At 41.4% G+C, this 17,252-nt stretch overlaps 1 protein-coding gene across 1 annotated transcript in view; it reads left to right on the top strand.

Annotated features, from left to right (window-relative positions):
* Positions 1 to 1,817: 1,817 nt before the first annotated feature.
* Positions 1,818 to 17,252, top strand: part of LOC111864386 (lachesin) — a gene marked incomplete at its 5' end in the record, with an annotated part of 44,085 nt that continues 28,650 nt past the window's right edge. The window contains 2 exons of the mRNA XM_023851607.1: positions 1,818 to 1,946; positions 6,469 to 6,607. Coding sequence (XP_023707375.1) covers positions 1,818 to 1,946; positions 6,469 to 6,607 — 268 coding nt within the window. The remainder of the gene's footprint in view (positions 1,947 to 6,468; positions 6,608 to 17,252) is intronic.

Consider the following 17,252-nt stretch of genomic DNA (forward strand, 5'->3'; position numbering starts at 1 on the left):
ATCCCTTGCTAAATCGCTCGCTACAGACTTGAGAGAGAGCTGCGAAGATTTAACTACAGCAACTCTCTCGAATTTTCACACACATTACAGAGCGGTAACTGTTGACCTGCCATTAAGGATACCACATTATAAAATTAAGCAGTGTTCATGAAGATGTAAAGATTAAAATGTACAACATATATAATTTTACCTGTTGGCTTCTATAGATGTCAGCACCGATTTCTCACCCCAAGATAATAAAATACAACAAGGGCGCCGTGAAGAATATTAAAGCCTAAGAGAAAGTAAGTAAGATGGTGACAAATGAATAATGAAGAGCGTCGTGGTTTGAAATTTCGCAAAATATTAACGTGATCAAAGCAAGGAGAGCGACACAGGAATAGGGTACGTGTAGGGGAGGTATAAGAAATGCATACAAAATTTTATTCCAAAACAAAGAAGAAGAGAAATTTAGGAGATCTCGAAATTGATGAGAGAATAGTGTTGAAATGATCTTAAGGAAATGTGGTATAAGGATATGAAATGGATCCATCTGACTCTAGATGCAGTATATTGGCAGGTTTTTATAAACACAATAATGGGCCTTCTTGTTCAGTAAAAGATGGAGATTTTCTTGTTGCCTGAGTCACTACTGGCATCTCAAGAAATCTGCGCTCAATAAAAAATTAGTTTTTTATTTCTAGCAGGGTGGGACTTAGTCCCTTGTACTGCAGCCACTTCTGGCCTATTGTACCAGCCCCAGATGATAGGTGAGGGTGATTGTGGAACAATTGGTGGAATGAAGATTGTCAGGGGAACCGAAGTACTCGGAGAAAACCCGCCCCATCGCCACTTTGTCCACCACAAATCCCACTTGACCAGATCCTGGATCGAACCCGGGCCGCCGCGGTGGGAAGCCAGCGACTAACCGCTTGAGCTATGGCGCGGCCAATAAAATTAGTTGGTTACGTCCCAGTTTATTCAAACACGCTTTCTCGTGCCGTTTATACTGGGTTTTCGGAGAATTGCGCAATGTCTAATCTTGCTGCAAGCCGATGCAATCACCTCTTCAAGTTTATAAAATCGTGATTTTTCAACCAACTACATGTCACGATACGTTTTTGTTAAAAAAAAAATTATCTCCTTTATACGTGTGAGTTATTAACAAACATTCGTTTTATGATTGTGTCTTTCGTAATTCAGATATTAGTTGGGTTGAGAAGAGCCCCAAATTAGATAGTTAGCGGCCTACCTACTTACAGACCTTCGCATGACATGTGTTTCTTCGTCACAAAACAGTATGTGTTGGTTTTCACATAGAGGAAACTGAATTATAGGCTGGAAATAGGTAGAAACAGAGCTCACACGAAAGTAATACATACAGCATAAACTTCGATAATGTTGTCTGTATCTTAAGTAACTATTTATTTTGTTTTTGTACAGTCGGATTCATTGCATATTTAAATGTAAAACAAGAACATAAGGGGGACCTCTGTACATTATGGCATGAAGGAAGATTCAACGAGTGACGAAATACAGACTTGCTGGGTTTTTGGACTTTTCCCATCGTCCGGAATTCTAGGTAATAGGTGTCCTCTATTTTTCTAGAATTCTGGACGATGAGAAAAGTCCAAAAACCCAGTAATTCTGTGTGTAATCCACCATCGTCAGAGCCTTTTAGAATCTACGCGTGACGAAATGTTGAGATATCATTTCATAAGGGATCTAATTCTGTCGTCTTTGGAATCCAACCCCTGTAAGCCTATTCAGATTGTTTGTCGCTGAGCGAATGAGGTTCCATATGGTGGAGATCAAACAACTCTGAATCTCTGTTTCAGAGGATACGTTCAGTGGAGACACGCTGACGCTTTTGAAGCTGGATAGGAAGCAAATGGGTGCTTACCTCTGCATCGCTTCAAACGACGTACCTCCAGCAGTCAGCAAGCGGATTACACTGAACGTCAACTGTAAGTAGGCCTTCATTCTGCCTAAATATTTACGTTACTTTAACAATAGTCACTCAACTAAGAATTATTTTATAGTGCAACCACAAGCGTCACTACTTTAAGAAACCATAAAAACCTTCTGGCGCAACACACATCTCGACCTGTGTATTTCAATATGGATCTCTGATCGTCTCAAGCTGATATGAGTGTAGTTCATAATGTAACTCAAACAAGTCACAATTTCTTTACACTTCAGTATTCTTACTTGAAGACTGCTTATAAAATATAACTAAAGATTTATGATGTGCAGATAAGAATCCATTTATACATCAAAGACAGTTTATTGTATTATGAGCTAATAGAATGAAAATCGGAATTTCTTGACATTGGTGAAAGGCAACTATATTGAGTATTAAAAAATTTGCCGCCAGAAGGTTTAAGCCCTGATATTGAACAATAAGGAGGGGGACGAACAGACAGATAAGGGTACAGATAAACAGACGAACGGACAGGCACGATTTTGAACAAATTTGTGCAAGATTCTGGAATATAAAGTTTTATCGAAATAAGGCCAAGAGGTGAGCCTAATATGAAGACATATAGCAACAGGAAGATTTTGTTACATTAACCCAAATCCAGAAATTCGGAAAACGTGCATTGGACACAAAATGCATGTGTCATCTATTTTTCCCTTGGCACTACAGCCCCAGTGGGCCTAGGCCTACCTCCATGAACTTCTCCCTTCACTTCGGTTTTTCTAGATCTTACATATTCGGTAGGACTCCTTGGGCGGGTGATCAGCTCGTCGCAAGGCCTTTACCTGTACACAAACAGAGAAAAATGCACACACAAACATCCATGCCCTGAGTGGGATTCGAACCCACGATTCCGGTTTCCAAGCGAGCGAAGACAGTACATGCCTTAGACCGCTCGGCTACCGTGACCGGTACATGTGTCATCTACCTTTATAAATTTCACTTGAAGCAAATTTCGCCTCGATAAATATTCCAATATCTGCACAATCGATATAACAACAGAAAAGCAAATAGATCTTCCTCATAACATCCAATAATAATCCGATTTTATTCCAAATTGGAATGATCCGAAAACTACAATTACAAGTGTCCTATATCGAATTTTTAAAAAAATCTTGTCAACGGTTTCAAACTTCACAGTCGGTCACAGACGGAGGGGCAAATTTCGCTCTGTCATAAAGAGCCCATTCTTTATTTCTAAGAAAAATCAAACAATCCAGACTGTTTTATGAGGGTTCTGAGAACATATTCCAGTTCTTGTTTAGATTGTCGACCCTCCAGCGTGAACGTTACATGCCTAAGTTCATACTCTTCTGGGTAGAGACATTTATGTTTCACCTTACATTATTTCAAGTGTCTGAATCCACACTCGGGTAACAGTGGTTTAGATTTACCAATTGTTAAGGTAATTTAAATGCTTCATATATGTCCGATATTACATTACTTTACGATGCGAAATAAAACAGGCCATTCTCTAGTGATTTGTATAAATTATAGTTTTATTCGAAATATACTTTTGCGTACAGCTTCGTACTTCTTTCAATAGGCTTCCTGATAACAATTTAATAGTGAGAGGCCGCATCAAGGCCCAAGATGAAGACTGGTTGCACTTTACATTAAATTGATATGCCTCTTACAAAGAATACTCCCATGCCAATTCTTTAGTAAAATAATCCTACCACACATTTACAAACAACAAACAAAAAACTCCGTGGTTCTAGTCCGCAAGCGAACTCTACCGACAGAGGGACTGCCGTTTGTCGGCGAAGTTAGTGCCAAATTCATATGTATTACCAATGTACGGAGCAGATCGAAGAAAGAAAAGCGCGCCTCTCGTGCGATATGCTTCAAGGTGGGATATCCATGTCCAAAGGACCTTTCACTTCATAATGTAGGTTTTGACGGGAGCGACACTGAGACGAACATTTTGTTCACAGACAGCAATGAACACTTACAAAACTTACCAGTCACCTCACAAAACTGTCGTCCGTACAACATTAATTACATTTACTATATGACACATAGCATTACTTCCGTCTGACAGAAGAGATCAGTGACAAACACAAGGCCGAAGAACATCATGGGATTACTGTCTTATGAAATATGATTCCATGAAGTCTGGTAGATATTTACCAACGTTTTGGAAAAATATGCTAACTCCATCTTTTTTTTACAAGGTACACTGAAAGCAATATATTCCTCTTAAACCCTGAAGTTGGAGGCAGCATGTTCCTCTGAAACAGTGGTAAATATATACATAAGTATATATCGTAATGAGTATACAATATAATGTATAATAGTGTCACGTGCTGGGTGCATAACGCGGCAAGTAACTTCACGCCTTGTTTGATATAGCGAATTTATTGAACGCTCGCTCTTACAATCACACAATTTACAATCTAACAATTACTGCTATTGGCAGTATCACAAATACTTCTCATGTAGTCATTCACTCCGGCGAATGCTAGACTTCAACTGTCTTCGGCGGCTGCTACATTTTAACTAACTGGTTATTTTTTCTTCAGTAACTGGTTCACTAAATACTCACTAATCACTCACTACTCACTGACTAATACTCCTGTTATGTAGCTTCTGCACTGACAACACAGAAAAGAGTTTCGTGATAGCTTTCACTGTTATGTGACGTCATGTTTACCGATTGCCTAGCAACAGTCCCTGCACGGGTTCCCCTGTTACGTAATGCCGTGTTTACAAAGGCGTTGTCTGGCAATGCTGCCGAGAGTCGTTTATTGCTGCATAGCAACGGCGGCATCCCCCGCTACGTCACCGCGGGGGAGGGAGCGGATTGTTGACTGGCCTGTTACCGTAGTAGCGACAGAGCCCGATGTTACGTCACCGCTGGCGGGGGAGGGGATGTCCTCCATAGCGCAGTACGTCACACTGCTCCCTTCTTAAGGCTGTTCGTCCCGAATAGCCTAGCGTTACATTCCCGTTCCTTTTATTTGCAGGCTGTTCTTGCTACTATGGTAACAGGCCAGTCAACAATCCGCCCCTCTCCCGCTGTGACGTAAAGGGGGATGCCGCGGTTGCTATGCAGCAATAAACAACTCTCGGCAGCGTTCCCCAACAACGCTACTCCAAATCTCATCCGACAAAGCAGCTACTTTCATGATCCCCACTGGGGAAAACTCAGATCTCACAATCTGCATGGAGTTTACGATTAGCGGATATTTTATCTCTTTATTAATCTGCCTCCCTGCTTGTCTGTCTGTCTATCGGTTCCGGGAACGCATCCATTTTAAATTCCACATGTAAGAGGCATTCCAAAAACCCTACATCACACTGCTTCAGACGCGTATGTGTACGGAAATATAATATTAAAATGGATCTTAATGGCATTGCGGGCACAGAATTAGGGGGCCAGGCTTTCGGTTTCCATAAGAGGCGGGAATTACCTGACAAAATGAGTGGTTTTTAACTCCACAAGAAGAACTCTTCTCCACAGAGTTAGTTTCATTCACTCGTAATTTTATAAATGAGTGTCCAGGCTTTGGTCTGATGAGATCGTTGCAGTTCTAGCCGAACATTCTTCGTACACCCAGTCTTTCGTTAAGCGCGAAAGAGTTAAACCAATGTGTGCAAAGCGTTTGTGTTACACCTTACGAATAATTAACTTGTTTGACTTCTAAACACAACACTCGAACAGCCGATATTCCATATAATGGTGATATTAAATTTCTTCTTGAAAATTCTTTATTTCAGTGCTTCGATGCTAGAAATTCTCCTGCAAACCATGAAACAATCTGACAGGTACAACTGCTAGCAAAGTACAATAGCTTAGGTTTTCTTTTTAGGTCTGGCTCAATCTGATGAGAGGAAGAGTCAATATATTTTGGAACTACTTTAGATATTCGTAAATATTTTATATATTGCTTATATAAATATATATACAGCTATGGTATCATCTCTCTCTCTCTTCTTGCTCCCACTATGGAGCATAGGGCTGATTTCTCAGTTTCATGATCATTTTACAGACGGTAGGACTCCTTGGACGGGTGATCAGCTCGTCGCAAACTATTGTAACATATCACGAGTAATTAGTCATAACTCTTACAGACAACTCGAAATATTATTTCGCTGATCTTCCAAAACACCATACAATTCCAGGGTAGAAACACCAGTGACCTCGTATTTACATACAAAATAATTTATTTACATTCCTGGCTTATGAAAATGCAAGACAAATAACCATGTCAGTACCAAATATATTTTCTTTTAATTGTTCAGTGTGTTCTCATTATTTTCCTACAGATCCCAGTATATGCAAATCGAGGAAAAGAACTTCCTTCGCTGTACGGAAATACCAAACGAGAGGGCACTGTAATGTAAATTTCAGCTGGTTCTTAGCTGTTATACAAATTTCCGGTGAAAAACAAACTTACTTATATGTAAGGAGAGCTAACAGTGTAACAGCGTAATATTGTTATGAACTGCTCCTTTCCCTGTGGATGTATTTGAGTTAAGCTTGTTATCTTTCCTTTCTGCAGTTGCTCCTGTTGTCAAAGTTCTGAATCAGCTGCTTGGGGCGCCACTTGGGACCAACGTATCCCTCGAGTGCCACGTTGAGGCGTTTCCCAATACTATCAACTACTGGGTGAAAAACAGAGGGGAAATGCTCCTAGATGGGTAAGTGGCAGAGTGAGACAGACAGCTTGACCCGGAATTATGAAGGAGAAGAGTGACAAGGTACTGTAGTTCACATGTGCGTTCTAACAATGCAATGAAACTTACCACATACAACATTACTGGCCATTGAAGTGTCTTCCATTTTGTAGATGTCCTCGGTTTGATGTTGCGGCCCGAACTCTCCTACTCACGAGATTCTAAAAAATATCCCCGCCCTGATATGCTGCTAGATACAAACTTTTATTTTATAGCGAGTAGACACAGGTTTCAGTAAGGGTTAGATAAGCATACGTTACGATAAATTAGGCTGTTACGTTGGGACAGATTAAGAAATTAATTTGCTCTGCAGGTTTAGAGGTCTCCATTTTTGTTGTATATTATTTCGGTTTCTATACGAAACTATAATTTTGCGTGTGGTTCTGTATGGGTGTGAAACTTTGTGTCTGATATTAAAGGAGGGACATAGACTGAGCAGGGTGTTGAGAATATTGGGGCCGAAGAGAGATGACGTAACAGAGTGCAGAAAACTGCGTAATGAGGAGCTTCATAACTTGTACTCTTCTCCAAGAATAATTAGAATGATCAAGTCAAAGAAGATGAGGTGGGCAGGGCATGTAGCACAAATGGGGGAGAAGAGGAATGCATATAGGATATTGGTGGGAAAGCCAGAAGGTAAGAGACCACTGCGAAGACCAAGACGTAAGTGGGTGGATAATATTAAAATGGATCTTAGGGAAATAGGATGGGATGGCACGGATTGGATTGATCTGGCTCATGATATGGACCAGTGGAGGGCTCTTGTGATCTTGTGATCGTGTTCCATAAAATGCTGGGAAGTTCTTCAGTTCTGCACAATTGACGGTTTCTGAAGAAGGGCTCAGCTCCATGAGTGACTATTTCTGCTTCACCACAGCGCTCGATGAAGCACTTTTCGATACCGAAACCGTATAATTCGTTACCGCGTTGCTGGCCTTGTAGTCTACGGCTCCCCTTACACATCCCTTTGCCCGAATCTTTTTCAACCAGTCATGGTGAAGAATACATCGCGTTGCATCATAGGTAATTTTTCTTTGGGGAGGGATATGGGCAAAAATGTTTTCGAGAAATAGGTGTTTAACAGACCCATTTCAAGTAATATTGATGTTATTTATAGTTTTTGAAACCTCTCCCTATTTCGATTTCATGACTTCAGTCATCTCCTTTAATTTTTAAAGTATCAAACATCCAGTTGGTTATCAAACTGACGAAGTGAAGAACATGCATTCACAACAACTGTTCACTTTTTGAAGAAAGCAGTCTGCTGGGATGTGGCGCCGTGTATATATCGTGTTAACCGACGTTTCGGAGGAACATATCGCCTCCATCTTCAGGGTAGAAGAAAAAATAAGAAACCCCACAAGCGAAGAACCAGCGTGAGCAGTGCAAATAGACTAATGTTGAGAATAACCCCAAGCCTCTTCGATTTTCTTACTTTTTTCTTATACCCTGAAGATGGAGGTGATACGTTCCTCCGAAACGTCGGTTAACACAGTATCTACACGGCGCCACAACCCAGAAAACTGCTTTCATCATAGTCATTGCCGTGAAAATCTCAAATCTTACATAGTGTTCGCCTTTCATTTACCAGCCATTCTTAAATGCAATTTATTCTTACGTTTCATTGTGTTACTCATTAGAGTAGCCGGCTAGGGCACAAGTCACATTTCCTAACGCTTGGAAGGAAGTAAAGAAGGGGGTAGGAATCAAGGAGTCGCACAGTGGCACAAAATTTAGCACTGTGGAACTGTGCTTTCCAGTGAATGCTAATTATTTGGTTAAATATATTTGCATACAGAAAAACTCGATTCAACCTCCAGTTCTTCTGAGAAACACTTTAATGACGTTTAGATACATTACTAATTAAAAGTGGGAATTTTTTGTTTCACGGTAAAAAGAGTGGCTGTGGATAGTAAATGCATTTTCCGTAGCCCGAGACCCCTGCCTGTGCTGGAGAGTTGAAAGTCAATACACTGGGCTGAAGAGAGAAAAAACGTCATTTGTACATGGGAATTAGAACCAGTTCTATATAGCTTCGAAAAGTAGGGTATACATTACGTATTTTATCATCCACAGTTACCTTTTCAGACTTTAAGGAGAATTTCAAGAGCAAATAATGAAAATTAAGTAGACAGAAATTGACCTTTATAAGAAAAAGCGTGAACGGCTCCGACAAATGTGTGTTACTGAACTGATAGGCAATACTGGATACTTTCCGTCTTCTTATTTTCGTTCAAGAACAATTCGGGAAACTGGCTCTTTTTCCGTTATCTGATAAACATGAAATGTACTCTGAAAAGTTCATTTTTTCCCCCCTGTGGCGCTACAGCCCCAATTTTGGCCTAGGCCTACCTCCATGAAACTCCCCGTTTCATTTCGCTTCACTAGATCTTACACATACGGTAGGACTCCTTGGACGAGTGATCAGCTCGTCGCAAGGCCTCTACCTGTAGACAAACACAGAAAAACACACACAAACATCCATGCCCTGAGTGGGATTCGAACCCACGATCTCGGCTTCTGAGCGAGCGAAGACAATGCATGCCTTAGACCGCTCGGCTACCGTGACCTGGCTGAAAAGTCCATTAGGAGAAGCTAATCTCTTTCTCGATCGCCTCTGTGGTCAAGTGGTCAGAGTTCCTGATTACAGATCTAGAGGTCCGGGTTCGATTCTCGGCGCTACCAGATTTTCTGAAAAGTGGTGGTTCTGAAACGTGGTCCACTCAGCCTCGTGAGGATAATTGAGGAGCTGTTTCAAGGGAACAGCGGCTCCGTTCTAGATAACCGAAATTAACGGCCGTGGGGATTCGTTTCGCTGACCACGTGACACCCTCTATCCGCAAAAGTTGACACTAAGTTCACCGACAAGCGGCGGTCGCTCGGTCGTTGTAGTTCGTTTGCGGACTAATACCACGGAGTTAGATTTTTGTTTGTTCAATCTCTGTTCTCTCATATGAAGAATTGAAACAAAATGATGAAAAATATCCGCTGAATGTGTCACTTTAATAAAATGTATACTGAGCTATATACTTCGAGAAGTGAAAATCAAATTAATAAGACAACCCATGTAGCATAAACTCCACTGAGTTCAGTCACTATTGATTTAGGACGGCCGAGGCTAACCTATATCAGCACATTATAATTACCAATCATCAAAATGTGTCACTCTCAACAAAAAATAATTTGAACATCAATCGGTGTGAACAGAAACCCCGAAGGTCATGAACCGCATTTTCATTTCCGACACAATCACATGCCACGCGTTACGACAATATCATAAGGTTTGGTTAGTTATTATCTGTGACAAATGAAATGGTATATTACAGATGATATATAACTATGACTCATCAGTTTATGCGCATGCCCGTTGTCCTCTCGACGAATAGACAACACAGAAGGCGCGGGCAAACGAACAGAAAATACATAAAAATGAAGTGGAAGAGAAAAAGAAATGACGGACGAAAGAGAGGGAATTGAACATGTTTAATGAAGCACTGTAATATAAATTTGAAAATAACATAAATTCGTTATTTAATTTAGAATTGTTTTAAATGTCAACAAATTTCTATTGTATTTTGGGAATTAAAATACCTTATTAAGCTGAGCCCTTCTTGAGAAACTGCCAGTTGTGCACATACTTAAAAACTACCCAGAATTTTGTGGAAACCGAAAGTTCATTGCCGTGTTCACGAGACCCTCCACTGATAGCTATCCTGAGCCAGATCAATCCAGTCCGCAAGCCTCCGTCCTAACTCTCTAAGATCCATTTTAATACTATCCACCCACCTATATGTTGGTCTTCCTAGTGGTCTCTTTCTTTCTGGCTTTCCCGCCAATATCCTCTCTGAGTATCTCTTTTGCCTCATTCGTGCTACGTGTTCTTCCCATCTCGTCCTCCTTGGCTTCATCATTCTAATTTTTCTTGATGAAGAGTGCAAGTTATGAAGCTCCTCATTATGCAGTCTTCTCCAACCTCCCGTCACTTCATCTCTCTCCGGTCCAAATATTCTCCTCAAACACCCTCAGTCTACGTTCCACCCTTAAATATGTTAATTAGACGTAAATTTTGAAGTTTTCACGGCGGTGACTATGAAGAATGAAGTCTTCTGGGATGTAGAGCCATGTATATAGTGTGTAAACCGACGTTTCGGAGTAATTTATCCCCTCTATCTACAGGTATAAATATCTTCGAGCGAGGAACCAACGTGTGTAGCCACCTTATGAGGCTGGTTCCTCGCTCGCGGACATTTTTACCTGAAGATGGAGGCGATACGTTCCTCCGAAACGTCGGTTTACGTAATATCTACACGGCGCCACATCCCAGAAGACTGCATTCTTCATGTTATTTATATGCTGATTATTTCACAAACTTCAGTTCAGAAATTAATTCAATTACGAAATCATACATCGGATTGAAAAGTGTTGGTAACAGGAAGATTTCAAAAGTGTATAATTATATTTATTTGCTTATAGACGAGGTGAAGCAACGTGCCTGGATTTATACTGTACAGAACTCAGTTAAAAGTGTGAGAATTGCGTGACAGTGGCAACGCTGCTTTAGTTCACACCTGACTTGAGAAGCTAATTGCAACCGCATGTACAGTACATACTCGTATAAAAACAAATGAAGCGTTGCCACTGCCCTGGAGCTGCCCATGCATCCACATGCCACCTCACCCTCTCCCCAATACCGCCCCCCGTTACACACTCACGGCGTAGAATCATAATTCTGTCATGAAGGTACAGACCTACTACAGTAATTAGCGAGAGCTCTGAGTTCCGTAGACATACTGCCAGAAAATCTCATTTTCGGGAACGTCAAGTGGCTTGATTAGTTCTATACACACTTAGTCCAATATATGGGACAGCCCGCTCCCTGCTGGGTTGTCCATGATTCATCAGTGGTGTGCACCCAACACAGCTTGTGAAGTACTCATGCCTCTACTGATTAATTCTGGGATTAAGCATCGAAATTATCGTGTGAACTAAATACCGTCTATCAAGCTTCCTGGCTGTGGTTCACTCCTACATTAACTAATTTATCACACACACACCTAATAATGTCTGTATCGAACCTGCTGCCTGCATGATTGATTCTTGGGTTACATAACAAACGTGTCATGCATGGTTCGTGGTGTGCCGAAATGGAATGATCCGCGCGTATGTGAGAGTTCAGTCCTGAAGGGACCAAGGAAACTATGAGAAAATATCAGTGATCATGGTTGTTTCTATTGGTGAGATTCGAAACAGGTTCCTATAAAATAAGTAAGAGGAGGTTGGAGAAAACTGCATAATGAGGAGCTTCATAACTTGCACTCTTTTCCAAGTATAATTAGAATAATCAAGTTAAGGAGGATGAGATAGACAGGGCATGTAGCACAAATGGGGGAGACGAGGAATGCATAAGATATTGATGGGAAAACCAGAAGGAAAGAGACCAGTGGGAAGACCATGGCGTAGGTGGGGGGACAATATTAAAATGGATCTTAGAATGATAGGATTGGATAGTATGGATTGGATTGATCTGGCTCAGGATAGGGATCAGAGGAGGGCTCTTTTGAACACGGTAATGTACCTTCGGATTCCATAAAATGCTGGGAAATTCTTGAGTAGCTGCAGAATTGGCGGTTCCTGAAGACGGGCTCAGCTCCAAGAGTGAGTTACCTGTAAAATAAAGTTTATGCTGGTGTTACATGCCGCTCACTTTGGTTCTTGCTTGGTTGATTATTTAGCAACGCTGAATACCGTCGGATAACAGGGGGATTATTTGGAAGGAAACACTCGTGACCTTATCGTGGTGCTATTCCGGTATATGCCTAGAGAAACTGAGTAAAGCCAAGAAAATCCTTACTTATGACAGCATGTATCAGAGTCGAGATTCAAACCGTTCACCTCCAGAATACAGTTTACAGTGTCGGCGCTAGACCAACCTATTTAATTCTGTGGTTATGGGTAAAACACCTATTCCCTGTACTTTCCAACACTTTGTACCTTTCCATATTCTCGTAGCGTTATTCTTTCAAGGCTACATCAGCTTTGTATAATGTATTCCAAGCACACTTCATCACTTACTTAAGCATCCACCATGCACTATATCGCTTTTATATTAGCAATAGATACTTACTAGCCCGTTAAAACAAATAAACGTTGATATGGAAGCCCAACAAATATGTATTATTTACACAAAGAAAATTTCTTATTGTACTCCAACGTCAGCCAGTTTAAAGAACCTACCAGGAATACAATGTTTCTAAACGTTATTTTACTTCCCATACACAATTTTCACTTGCCAGTGTCTCGTCATCATACAAGCCGTCTAAAAATGTCTTGCTCATGTATCTTTATTTCAAGGAACTGGACAGTAACACATGAAGAACATAGGTAACTAAATTCCTCTTTATGTAATTTCCTCCATTATCTTCCCAATTGAGATTGGATTGATCTCGCTCAGGAGAGGGGCCAGTAGAGGGTTCTCGTGAACACGGTAATGAACCTTCGGATTCCATAAAATGCTGGGAAATTGTTGAGTAGCTACAGAATTGGCGGCTCCTCAAGAAGGGCTCGGCTCCATATATCACTAAGTAAATCTTCCCAATTAAACCGTCTTAGCCTAAAAATGTCAACATGATACTTCAATCCGTATCTCTTGTTTTCCTTCAAATCAACGAAGTATAAACAAGACGTTAAGAAAATTCTATTTACATCTTTTTTATTGCTAGTGGAGTGGGACTAAGTCCCTTGTACTGCGGCCACTTCTGGCCTATTGTACCAGCCCCAGATGATAGGTGAGGGTGATTGTGGAGTAATTGGTGGAATGAAGTTTGGCAGGGGAAACCAAACCAAAGTACTCGGAGAAAACCTGCCCCAGCGCCACTTTGTCCACCACAAATACCACTTGACCAGACCCGGGATCGAACCCCGGCCGCCGCGGTGGGAAGCCAGCGACTAACCGCTTCCAGGACCATAGTGATGCTGGAAACACTTACTCGCGCTTTCTACCCTGTAGCACGAGCGCTTGCACAGTATATCTTGCATGCATGAGGAGAAATTTTATGGGCATAAAATTCTGGTTAGAAAAAGGTACGAAGCGATACAGGAGAAAGGGTAATATTAAAAGTCACAGGCTGTGAAGGTGAATGCTGGATTCAGATTTCAGGGGGAAAACTTGGGCCTACAATTAACATTTAACAACTGAATAAAGCCAAGCAATGAATGAAGAAGCCGGTCACGGTAGCCGAGCGGTCTAAGGCATGTACTGTCTTCGCTCGCTTGGAAACCTGGATCTGGATTCGAATCCCACTCAGGGAATGAATGTTTAGTTTCTGTGTGTGTTTTTTTTCTGTGTTTGTGTACAGGTAGAGGCCTTGCGACTAGCTGATCACCAGCCCAAGGAATCCTACCGAATGTGTAAGATCTAGAAAACCCGAAGTGAACTGAGAAGTTCATGGAGGTAGGCCTAGGCCCACTGGGCCTGTAGTGCGAAGGAAAAAAAATCAATGAAGAACATATACTGACACTGTTAATTAGTATCTTCTTTGCTCATTAAAAGAAAGTTAAAGTTAACACTGTAGCAGGCCGTCGAGGCCGATAGGTTTGTGAGACGTCGATGCTCCCACATTTTCTAGAAAATCGGCTCACATAAGTTTGTCAGCCTTACGCTCCAGCCGACCTTTACCCCCCAGGAAGATTCGTAGTACTCATTTCTGTTAGAGGCTGAGTCGACCCCAGGACCATAGTGATGCTGGAAGGATTAGGTAAACTGAAAAATAAGAAGATCTCATCGGGAATTCAACCCGCTCTCATCTGGCTTGTAGCATAGTGCCTCAACCAACTATGCTACAGCGTGCCCTCTTTTCTGATTAATTAATCGCTAAGTGGGTGAAAGTAATGAAGTACCCTATCAGCCGATCTTCAGAGAAAGAACCATAACATCCGTTACACGGAAGACTGTAAGGACCTAGGGCCATTCTGGCTCCCCTGGTGGACATGTTATTTCTCGCAGAAGATCAGAAGAAGTTGGTGGCACGCGATTTCAAACGAGAAACATCGCCGTGTGTTCACTTCTAGCATTTGATATTCAGGTTACAACTGGATTGGGACGGTTTTCTGCAACTTTATTCCTTTCACGAATTGAGACTTAAGTGCGAGTTTTAAATTGACTACAGCGGAAGCCTTATGTTTATTTCAGTACAATATCTTCTTGTTGGAGCAAATTCGTTTAAATATATATAATCTATTCTAAAGTTTCGTTATCTTGCACCCACACATCACGCAACTGTGTATTTGAAGAAAGCAGTCTTCTGGGATTTGGCACCGTGTATATGTGGTGTTAACCGACGTTTCGGAGGAACGTATCGCCTCCATCTTCAGGGTAGAAGAAAAAGTATAAGAAATCTGCAAGCGACAAGACCGTGAAAACGGTAAAAGCAGACCGTTCTCACGGTCTTGTCGCTTGCAGATTTCTTATACTTTTTCTTCTACCCTGAAGATGGAGGCGATACGTTCCTCCGAAACGTCGGTTAACACCACATATACACGGTGCCAAATCCCAGAAGACTGCTTTCTTCAAAGTCACCGCCGTGAAAGCCTCAAATCTTACATGTGTATTTGAGATTCCGTTAACCAAGTCTTGTTATCTCGTGAACAGTCCGTCGCTCTTGCTGCCGTAATCACCTCCTTCAACATTAACGTTATACCTCAGCGGCCTGTTGCAACCGTATTTCTGCCTTAAATATATCTCATTACAACATGTTTCGACCTCACTCGGCCATCATCAAGTGTATACAAAATGATAAAGTTCTCCCCGCGCTTAACTAATTAACTACCAGCCAACGAAGATGTATGGGGGAGTGGATGTATTGTTCCATTTATTCCTGATAGCGGTACTAATTGGAGGTGAGTAGTCAGCTTCACGCCCCGGCTATTAATCGCGGGGAAAGCGCCCTCTGTGCCCATTGGATAAGAAGCTTAGTGGGACCCTAAACCGGTCTGGACAAACACGAGAGAAGAAAAATATTGGGACTCGAAATCCAACTCCTCGACCGCCACGTCAGTCGCTATACCGATGGCGGCATTCCGACCCATCAGGTGTATATACTTACTTACCTACTCACTCATGGAGGTGAGCCCTTCTGGAGGAGCCGCCAATTCTGCAGCTAATCGAGAATTTCCCAGCATTTTATGGAACCCGAAGGTTCATTACCGTGTTCAAAAGAGCGCTCCACTGGTCCCGATCCTTAACCAGATCTATTTAATTCATACCATCCAATCATATCTCTCTAACACCCATTCTAATATTGTCCACCCACATACGCCTTGGTCTTCCCTGTGGTCTCTTTCCTTCTGGCTTTCCCACCTATAACCTATACGCAAACCTCGTCTACCCCATTCGTGCTACATGACCTGCCCACCTCCTCCTCCTTGACTTGATCATTCTAATTATACTTGGAGAAGAGTACAAGTTATGAAGCTCCTCATTATGCAGTTTTCTCCAACCTCCTGTCACTTCATCTCTCTTCGGTCCAAATATTCCCCTCAACACCCTGTTCTCAAGCACCCTCAGTCTATGTTCCTCCCTTAATGTCAGAGACCAAGTTTCACACCCATACAGAACCACAGGCAAAATTATAGTTTTGTATATTCTAATTTTTATGTTTTTGGACAACAGACGAGAAGACAAAAGGTTCTGGATTGAATGGTAGCAAGCATTACCCGAGTTCAATCTCCTCTTAATTTCCTCCTGAATCAGGTTTCGATCTGCTATCGTTGTTCCCAAATATCTGAACTGTGCCATATTTTCAAAACATCTGTCTACTATCTTTATGTCATGATTTTGCCCTGCATTTTGGTTACGAGACAGCAACATATACTTAGTTTTCTCTGTGTTTACTTCTAGACAAATCTCTTTACTTGCGTCAATGAAAGTTTGTGTGTTTTCTTTATGGTATCTACAGTATCACCCAGTAGATTCAAATCATCGGCGTAGACCAACAGCTGATGTGTCCCGTTTAGTTTCAGTCCCACCTGGTTTCCCTGGACCTTCCTAATTGCATATTCTAAGGCAAAGTTGAAAAGGAGTGGCGATAAAGCATCTCCTTGTTTTAGACCATTCTGGATAGGAAATTTATCACACAAATTTTACCTACACGGACTTTATTATGTTTCGTTTAAACCCATTTTAATCAACCTAAGTAGTTTCATGGGTATCCCAAACTCTTATCAGAATATTGTACAATACTTCCCTCCTAACTGAATCATAGGTTTTCTTGAAGTCTATGAATAGCTGATGTACTGTCTCATCGTACGCCCATTTTTCTCCAGTATCTGACGAATGCAAAAGATCCGATCTGTAGTTGATCTGTTACGTCGAAACCCACACTGATGATCCCCAATAATTTCATCTATATATTGACTTAACCCTGAAAGAAGAATATTGGAGAAAATTTTATATGAAGTTGATAGCAATGATATCCCCCGATAATTACTACAGTAAGTTTTATCACCCTTCTTGTGCACTGGTAAAATAATAGACTCCTTCCACTGCCAGGAAATTCTTCCTTATGCCAAATAGAAGTGATTATATTGTGGATCTTAGAACGTAATATTTCGC

This window comes from Cryptotermes secundus, unplaced genomic scaffold, assembly GCF_002891405.2.
Source record: "Cryptotermes secundus unplaced genomic scaffold, Csec_1.0 scaffold357, whole genome shotgun sequence".
In the NCBI taxonomy this organism is placed as follows: domain Eukaryota; kingdom Metazoa; phylum Arthropoda; class Insecta; order Blattodea; family Kalotermitidae; genus Cryptotermes; species Cryptotermes secundus.